The sequence below is a fragment of the Hippocampus comes genome, unplaced genomic scaffold, assembly GCF_001891065.2.
Source record: "Hippocampus comes isolate QL1 unplaced genomic scaffold, H_comes_QL1_v1.1 scaffold105, whole genome shotgun sequence".
NCBI lineage: Eukaryota > Metazoa > Chordata > Actinopteri > Syngnathiformes > Syngnathidae > Hippocampus > Hippocampus comes.
The window spans coordinates 1-9,321 of record NW_017806235.1 but is presented as its reverse complement, the minus strand read 5'-3'; the positions used below and the strand labels follow the sequence as shown (position 1 = coordinate 9,321).

Sequence of the window (9,321 nt, the reverse complement as noted above, 5' to 3'; positions counted from 1 at the left end):
TCTTGCCCACCCCCACCGGCTCCCTCAGAGGCTACGCCTCGGTCGTCGTGACCCGCAGACATAAACAGTAATTCTTTCTCATTTTGTGAAAGTGTAATATGTATATATGCGTGTGTCGCAGAGGGAAGTACCTACGAGGAGAGCATCTGCAATGAAGGCAGCGTCTGTGGCAGTGACGCCACCTTCTACAAACAAACTGAAGGTGACCACGGGGCAACGTTCATCGCTGTCATTTCAGGAAGCTGCCAGTTCCCTGCATTGACATACAGTGGTACCTCTACTTACGAAATGAATTGGTTCTGGAAGAAATTTCGGAACTAGAAAATGTTGTTAGGAGAGACACGTTTTTCCATGTAAATGCCCTAATCCGTTCCAAGCCCCTCCGAAATTCAGACAGAAATCTTTTGTAAAGCATAAAAATTAATCAAAATATGTAACAAAATGTCTCCGTTGTGAGACAAATAAAGGTTTTCTTCTCTTCTCTTAAATACATGTTACAATTCGATTATTGCACAATAAATGAAATTGCGCAAAGCCACCAGTCCACTGCGTTAGTGTGAAAATTCTCTGCTCTCATTTCGCACTGCAGCGTGGTCATGTAACACGCACGTGAGTTCCAGCTCACTGTGCACCGCAAGAGCATGACAATTTCATGCCCTTTTTTTTTTTTTGGTGTGTGTTGCTGTTCAGAGCACAGCATGGCAGAGACGCTCACTGTGGCCTTCCGGGTGGCGGAGGAGGCCATAGACGAGGCCATTTCCAACGCAGAGTTTGATGCTGCCAGTCAGGTTACTGTTGCGCCGCATTCTTACTTCATCAAATGCATGCTAAGTCTCCTCTGTGGTTCCAATTTCAAACACGCCACTGTTTGTACGTTGAGATTTTACTGTTGCTAATCTGTTTTTGACCTGAGATGATATGTATATGGCAGGTCATCAGTTTATGTTTTTTTAATGTACTAATGTGTCATCAGGAGAATCAAAATGAAGCCCATTACCTGCGTGAGCACAGAGGAGAGCTCATTGAGGAGCTGGCAAAAACAATCATCCAAAAAGTAAGAGCCAAGATACAAAATTGATTGAACACATGATTCTAAGTGTTGGAGCCCTCGTATGAGCTCATGCAAGAACGCCAGCTGACGTTCTACTCGCGCATGTAAGATCATCACTAGGAGGAAGACCTTGGCTGAGATGAGGGACGAGTATGAGCAGGAGGGATCGCCGGAGCACAACGCCCACCACCCTGGCGACCAGGCCGGCGAAACCTTTAAACACCTCAAAGGCCTCTGGGTGGGTGACAACGTCCAGTGCCTCACTGTCTGCCTTCAAGAGTGACAACAGCTGTACCCAACTGGTGAACCACTCACTGCGTTGCGGCTTTGTCTCATTTGAAGCGGTCGCGATCCGCCTTCTCGCTGATGGACGACAACCGAGACGCTCGTCAGACATCGCCTGAGGAAGGAGGATCGAGCGTGTCTCCGTGGACTAATGTTGAGCGTCTGGAAAACTCTGGTACGTCACGTTTGTTTCCAGTTCAACCTTCTCAGGGGACAAAGCGCTGCACTTATGAACAATTCACTGCTCTAAAATGGCAGCTCGTTGCCCCTAAATTGGAAGCCCACTGCATTAAACTGCCACTCCCCTGCAATTACAGGAGAATTCCCTGCGCTCAGCTGGCAGTTCACAAATGACAAGTCATAGCCCATGGAGAGTCACGGTTCGAACACGCCGAACCACTGTACAGGACAATTCACTGCCGTAAATGTGAAATTTACGGCACTGAACCACAGGTCACTGCACTTGACTGGATTTAACTCATCAGACCACTCCACTAATAAGACAAGTGGGCGTACTAAACCGGCAAACTACTGCATGAGTTTAAATAACAGTGAACTGCACGAACCCACCAGGTCACCGCACAAATGTGAAAGTTCACGGTGATAAATTGGCAATGAATTGTCCCAGTTTGAATGTTCAACTTCACGAAGGTGACACTCCACTGAACTAATATGATTGACTGCACTAAACGGCAAGTTCGCTGCACAAACACAACCTCCAATTCACTACGTTGCCATGTATTATTTACAATCCCCTCTAAACAATTTGAGAGGGCACCGAAATGTCTATATTCAAATTTATGGTGTGTCCTCCTCTTCGTATTTGTCTCGACATGTGCACATGGACCTTCACAAGGAGGTGTGTCCTCTGTGCTCAAGAGTCCAGATGGGAACTGGATCGCCCTGCAGAGCGCTCAGCTGTCTCGGCCAAGCCTGCTGGCCAAGAGGAAGAGTCAAGTCTACAGTGCCTTGGAGAGAGAGTCCGGAGCGGTTTCCGCTTATGAGGGCATGGATTCTGACAACGAAGCCAAACCAGAGCTAGACTCCTCCTGGGGCGCTATCCTGCAGGAGTTCCACAGGAAGCTGACAGGCTCCAAAGTCCGTCGAGATGCAGCGAATAGAAACGACGCTTGGTCTGACTCCGAGGGGAAGCTTAAAAAATCTCCGGTGGCGATTGTTAGGAGGCAGATGCTGCCCACGGAGGGCAGACTGCCATCGTCACACCGGACCGGCATCATCGACATCACCTTCAACCGGAAGGCCGCTCCGGACGATAGTGGGGCCGGAAGTGAGGCGGCGTCCGGGAAAGCTAAGCGATCACGAAGGAAGAGAAGAAGTAAAAGAAGAGCAACACTTTCTGGACCTCTTTCCATGGTGAGACAAAACTGAGCCTCAATCAGTTTTTCTGTTATCACCACCCCGATTCACTGCGCTTTTCGTGTATAGCGGTTCAGTTGACTTATCGACTCGTCGGTTCATTCCCTCCAATTGACTCATCTTATTTTGCTTTGTGCCTTCTTCCCATTGACAGGATTATAACAAGAAAGATGTCCATTCCTGTTCTCCCAGCGATGTCGACACTCCTGACACTTTGACACCCGACGCGGTGACTCCTGATCTGCTCCACCAAAACGTCGACATCAGTCAAGTGGAGCAAGAGCTTCCATTGGATGCACCACAACCCTTAGAACACATCTCCAACTCTTCAGTCAGGGAGGAAGGCCTTTGCCACACAAAAGGCAGCGGTGACGCACAAGCGAGAAGCCAAGATGATGAAAAGGACGAGGACTTGAACGAGGCTGACACAGAGGAGAACAGGAATGGGCATGACGAGACCGGCAACGAAAGGATAAAAAACTTGAAGGCAGAGGTGGACTTGGCAAGAGGCGGAGTAGAGGATGAGAAAGTGGAGGAGGAGGAAGAGGAGGAAATGAAATCGAGGTTGTACAAGCTGGTGGCAAAGTCCAAGCTGGCCTACTTCTCGTCCACCGACGATGAACTAGACCGAGCAGGAAAGAGTGAGGAGGACCAAGGATGCGTCGGTAAGGATCACGAGGAAGAAACTGAAGGCCTCACACATCAACTCAGCCAGCTGGAGAAGGAAGTCCGATCCGCAATGTTCTCCTCCACAGAGGAGGAGCTCGACCGGATCACGGATGAGGAGGCTGGAAAGGAAGGGGAAGAAGAAGAAGAGGAGGATGAAGAGGCGCTGGAGGTGAGATTGTGCCGGTTGGCCAATCAAGCGGGCGCCACTCAGTTTTCCTCTACCGAAGATGAGCTGGACCGCGAGGAGGCTGTGCATGAGGAGACACTGTGGAGGCTGCAGGAGCACAAGGCGGCACAGGCCACTCAGGTGCGCCATCTGGCCAGTCTGGTCAGTGCCTCGCAGTTCTCCTCCACTGAGGATGAGCTCGATCGAGTCGGTGAGGATGAACAAAAGATGATGCGAGGTGAGGAACCCTGGGGAGAAACGGGGGGAAGTCGTTGGGAATCCATGGGGGAGGAACCACTCCAGGATCCAATGAGTGACAACTTTTCAGGTGCGGCGGTGGAAGCATTAGATGGTGACGGGATGGAATCAGAAAAGGCGGAAGAGAGAACAAGGAGACCAGAACTGGATCAGTTGGAAGTGAAGCTGGTAGATCAAAAAGCAGAACGGGAAGAGGAAGACATCAGAAACGAGAGCGTTGGGAAGGGGGAGAGCGAGGAGGAAGATGTCGACTTCAACAAAATCATTAGCAGCATGTTGACATTGACACTGGAGGATATCCGCGAACATGCTCAGGCTGAAGAGAAGAAAAAGGATGGAAAGACGGACAAAGATCCAAAGACTGATGAGGAGAGGAAAGATGATACGATGACAAACGGTGAAAGGACACGAGACACAACCATGGACAAGAGGCAGAATGAGGATACAAAACCAGATGATGAATGCAAAGAGGATGAAAAGACAGACCAGAACAAGAATCAGGACGAAAAGACAGACGAGGAAAGGAGTAAGGATGCAAAGATTGATGAGGAGAGGAAAGATGATGAGATGACAAATGAGGAAAGAAACAAGGACACAAAGAAAGACGAGAACAGGGATGATGATGATGATGATGATATAAAGTCACCGAAGGATACAGACAATGAGAAACGTGTGGACTCAAAGACAGACAAGGACAAGAATGAGGATTTAAAGACAGACGAGGATTTAGTTGACGAGAAGAAAGAGGACTCAAAGGCTCATGAGAACAGGAACAGGGACGCAAATCCAGACGAGACGAAAGAGGATGAGAACAGGAACAAGGACGCAGAGACTGCCATAGAGAGAGAGGATGATATGGTGACAAACGAAGAAACCAACCAGAGTACAAAGACAGATGGGAGGAAAGAAGATGAAAACACAGAAAAGAACACGAGCACGGATGGAAACATGGACAAACACAGGAACGAGGCAATTGGAGACCTGAAAGAGGACACAAAGACAGACCAGGACCGTAACAAGGATCCAAAAGAGGATGGAAAACAAGAGAATCGGAATGAAGAAGAAAAGACTGAGAGGACAGTTGACTCAATCATAAATGAGGAAAGAAATGAAGACACGCATACAAACAAGGACAGCAACAAAAATGTAAAAATGGACAAGGAGACGAGTGATGTGAGTAAAGAAGAAACAAAGACAAGGGACAATACGAAAATGGACAGCAAGACAGACGAGAAGAATGAGGATGTTCACGGGAACAAAGATGCAAAGACTACTCGGGGTCGGAACCATAATGTAATCACAAATGAGGACATGAAGAAAGACAGGGAGAGCAGTGAGGATACAAAGACAGCTGATGAGAGGGTGGAGCAAGAAAAGAGAGATGAGAAATGGAACAAAGATGGAAACACAGACAGGAAGAACGATATCAAGACTGACAAAGAGACAGAGGATGAGAAGAACACGGATCTGCAGACCGATGAAAACGGGATCAGAGACACTAAAACACATGACACAAAAGAGGCCACAAAGGCGGACGAGGACTGGAACAGGGCAGATGAGGACCTGAAAGAGGACAGAAAGGAGAGCGACAATGATGTCAAGATGGAAAAGAAAACTGAGGATGAGAAGAAAGGCGAGAACAACAATGCAAAGGAAGGTGAGGAGAGGAAAGTTGAAACAATGACAAACAAGGAAAGTTGTGAGAACGCACAGGCAGACGAGGACTGCGACAGGGCCGTTGAGGACCAGAGAGAGCACGTGATGACGGATGATAACAGGGACAGGATCAAGGCAGCTGAGGCTCTGGCAGAAGACACTAAGACGGACAATGAAAGTAACACGGCTGTAAATAGAGACAAGGAGACATGTCATAAGATGGAACAGGACATGGAAGCCGAGACAGATGAGAGGGACCGGAACGAGGATGCTAACAAGAGTAACGACAACTCAAAAACAGAAAAGGGGCGGAAAGAGGACTTTAAGATGGAAAAGACAGATATGGAGAGGAAAGACAATATGAAGATTGATGACGCGACAAAAGAGGACACCAAAGCAGATGACAACACAAGCAAGGAACAGCAAACGGACAAAGACTGGAGCGAGGATGCAAAGACATGGATGGACTGGAGTAAGGATGCAGAGACAGACAAGGAAGGAAATGAGGAAGCCAAGACAGACCAGGGCTGGAGTAAGGATCCCAAGACAACCCGCGATTGGAACAAGGATCCAAAGACAGGCGCGGATTTGAGCAAGGATGCAAACACAGACAGGGACAAGGATGCAAAGATAGACGCAGACTGGAACCTGGAAGGCGATGCACGGAAGGACTGGGACAAGGATGCACAGACCGACACGGACAAGGAAGAGGAAAGCAAGATAGACAATGACGGGAAAAAGGACGCAAAGACAGATGAGGACCACAGCGAGGGTGCACTGACAAGCAAGTACAGGAACAAGGATGCAAAGACAGACCAAATCTGGAACGAGGAAAGCAAGATGGACAAGGAGAGGCAAAAACACCCGAAGGGCCGCAGAGATAATACTCGGAATGTCAAAAAGAGTGAAGATGTTGCAAAGACAGAAAAGAACGAGGATGTGCAGACAGACAAAGAGGGCAAAGATTGTGCGAACACAGACCAGAGAAATGAACACTCCAAACCAGGTCAGAACAGGAACAAGGTCAAAGTCGAGAAGGATTGGAACGAGGCTGAGACACAGGAGAACAGGACTGGGGATGACAAGACCGGCAAAGAGAGGAAAAAAAACTGGAGGACAGAAAATGGCAAGTACAAAGCCACCAACAGTAAAACAGAAAAGGATAAGGATGCAAAGACGGACGAAATAGATGTAAAAGAAGCCCAGGAAGAACAAATAAGTCGACTCGAAGATGCAGAGAAACAAACTGTGGAAGAACTCTCAGAAACGCACAAAGGCGCTGCTCTTCCACTCAGTAATCCAGCTGGTAGACAGCAGGAACGACAAGTGGCGGCGGCGAAAGATGAGGACCCGAGAAGAAAAATGGCCGCAGTGGAGGAGGATTTCCCGTTGCCGGACGACATCAGAAATGTGAGGAACCTTTTCGCCGACCTGTCGCTTCAGCTTTCATTAACCAAGCGCTTGCTTTCGTAACTTCTCATTCCTCCTCCCGCTTGCACTTCCTGCATCCTGAAGGCTAGTGACGCTGAAGTGTACCATGCGGTACACTTCATATCGACCCTGCTGGAACAGGTGAGACGGACCGAGGGCAAGCTTCTTTATGGCAATTTGCACAATGCTAGCAGTAGCGTTTGATAACGGTAATTCCTGATCGGATTTCTGCTGTAGGATGGGGTGAACAGGGCAACGGACAAACTAAGCTAAGTACAATAGCCTTTGTCCTCATTGGGTTTGTGGGTGACTATACAGGGTCGTTTTTTTGGGGCTAAAAACGCCTTCCCTAACATGGTCGTTTTTTTTCGGCTAAAAACGCCAATACATGGTCAGTTTTTTCAGTAAAAAAACGCCGATACATGGTCGTTTTTTTCGGTAAAAAACGCCTTTCTATACATGGTCCGTTTTTTGGGGCTAAAAACGCCTTACTATTCAAGTTTGCCCGTACAACTGTGGTTGCTGTTCCAACATCAAAATTTACCGTTTGGGACCAAACTGTATCGCTTCGCAAAACCAAGCAACTGCCTTTTCACAAAATGTTGGGGTTTTTTTTTTGTGTGGGCGAACCTTTGGATTTTTTAAATGAGTTGATGCACCGGATTTTATAATTCATTTAATCAATCAATAATACATAAACTTGTAATAATAATGATTACAATGTAATCAATTCAGTCTTTGGTTTCATTACTGTAGTGCATACGTCATAATTGTGAAAAAAAAGAAAGATGACTGCTTCACAGATTTCACTTATCACGGGTTCTATTTGGAACTTAACTCCTGCGACAAATGGGGGATTACTGTACACACCGCTGCACTGGAAGAGAAGGTAGCTGGTAGTTTTGGGCTGGGCGAACCTTTGGATTTTTTAAATGAGTTGATGCGCCGGATTTTATAATTCATTTAATTAATCAATAATACATAAACTCGTAATAATAATGATTACAATGTAATATATTCAGTCTTTGGTTTCATTACTGTAGTGCATACGTCATAATTGTGAAAAAAAAGAAAGATGAGTGCTTCACGGATTTCACTTATCACGGGTTCTATTTGGAACGTAACTCCTGCGACAAATGGGGGATTACTGTACACGCCGTTTTTTTTTTCAATAAAGTTTATTATTATTTCGGAAAAAAATGCAAAAATAATGCGACTCTTGATATTGTAAATGCTCGGCGATCTGAAAGAGCGAAACGGTACTTTCTTTAACGGTGGCAGGTACTTTCAACGTCGTTCTCCGCAGGTGTATGTTGCGGCGGGCTCAGTGTACGGCGTGGAGGACGAACTTGGTGCGCTGGAGGAACGCGCCAGGGGCATCTCCAGCAGCACGTCTGACACAGAGCTGTTCCTCCTGGAGGAACAGGTCGCGTCGGCCGCCGCCCGGGTTCAGCAGTCCGAGCTGCAGGTGAGCATTTGTTGGATTCGGGACCCAAACCCAAACCCCAAAACGAAGGTAGGCAGGGATTTTCACAAACTCTTGTCCGCTTTATTTTTCTGTTTCATTCATCTTAGGGGCCGTTGCGGCTGTTGCTCGCTATGGCATGCGTGTGTAAATGCGTGCAAATGCGCGCGTGTATCGCGGTATGTTGTTTGAACCGAGTATGTTCCGTCGCAGATCAGTGATATCTCTGCGAGGATCGCATCTCTGAGGAGCGCCGGACTGGATGTGGACCCGCAGTCCCGCTTCGCCAAGGCCAGGACCGTCCCGGTCATGGTAAGTACTGGCAATGTATTTTCCGCTGTCACACGCGCGTGTGATGTGACCCGACCCGCATGATATCATTGGCCTCACACAAAAGACGACGTTGTCTCTCCAGCCTCTCACGCTGAGCTCGTCCAGACAGCTGAGAAGACGACTGCCTGCGCTCCCACGTCCAGGTGAGCACAGCACAAACTATACTCTACTTCATTCATATCATGCAACCTCGCTTCGCCCCGATACTGACATGCTGAAGACTAGAAACATTTATAAACTACAGAAAAAAACCGACCATGGACTACTCCACCATCAGCAACATTGCTGTACTCTTGCACACTCGCCTGACTTGTGTGCGGACAGTGTGGGATCGATTCCCACTCAGTGACGGTGTAAATGTGGGTGGGTATGGCTGTTTGTCTCTATGTGTCCCCTGTGATTGACTGGCGATCAGTTCAGGGGTTATTTTGCTTTTCACCCCAAGTCAGCTGTGGTAGGCTCCAGCAACTTCCGCGACCCTCTTCAGGATAAGCCGTGTTGAAAACGGATCGATGGATGGATGGATGGATGGTAGTGCTTTTTGGGGGGGTGGGGGGGGTAAAAAAACATCTCGTCTGTCTGGTCTGTTTTTTTTCGGTACATGGTCGTTTTTTTCGGCTAAAAACGCCT

The 9,321-nt window shown here is 47.8% G+C and overlaps 2 protein-coding genes across 2 annotated transcripts; both read left to right on the top strand.

Annotated features, from left to right (window-relative positions):
• The first annotated feature begins 94 nt into the window (after positions 1-94).
• LOC109507459 (midasin-like) lies at positions 95-7,112 on the top strand. Its single transcript, XM_019856896.1, has 9 exons — positions 95-202; positions 691-788; positions 974-1,054; positions 1,161-1,289; positions 1,394-1,511; positions 2,193-2,710; positions 2,868-4,631; positions 5,589-6,872; positions 6,978-7,112. The coding sequence occupies exons 2-9, from the start codon at positions 699-701 to the stop codon at positions 7,095-7,097; spliced, it is 4,104 nt and encodes a 1,367-aa protein (XP_019712455.1). The 5' UTR covers positions 95-202; positions 691-698; the 3' UTR covers positions 7,098-7,112.
• Positions 7,113-7,850: 738 nt separating this feature from the next.
• Positions 7,851-8,978, top strand: LOC109507301 (rab effector MyRIP-like; the record flags this gene model as incomplete). The annotated part of the gene is made up of 3 exons (XM_019856632.1): positions 7,851-8,361; positions 8,572-8,670; positions 8,774-8,978. Coding segments are annotated over exons 1-3 (541 nt in total), but the record flags the coding sequence as incomplete, so codon positions are not given.
• Between the last annotated feature and the right edge of the window lie 343 nt (positions 8,979-9,321).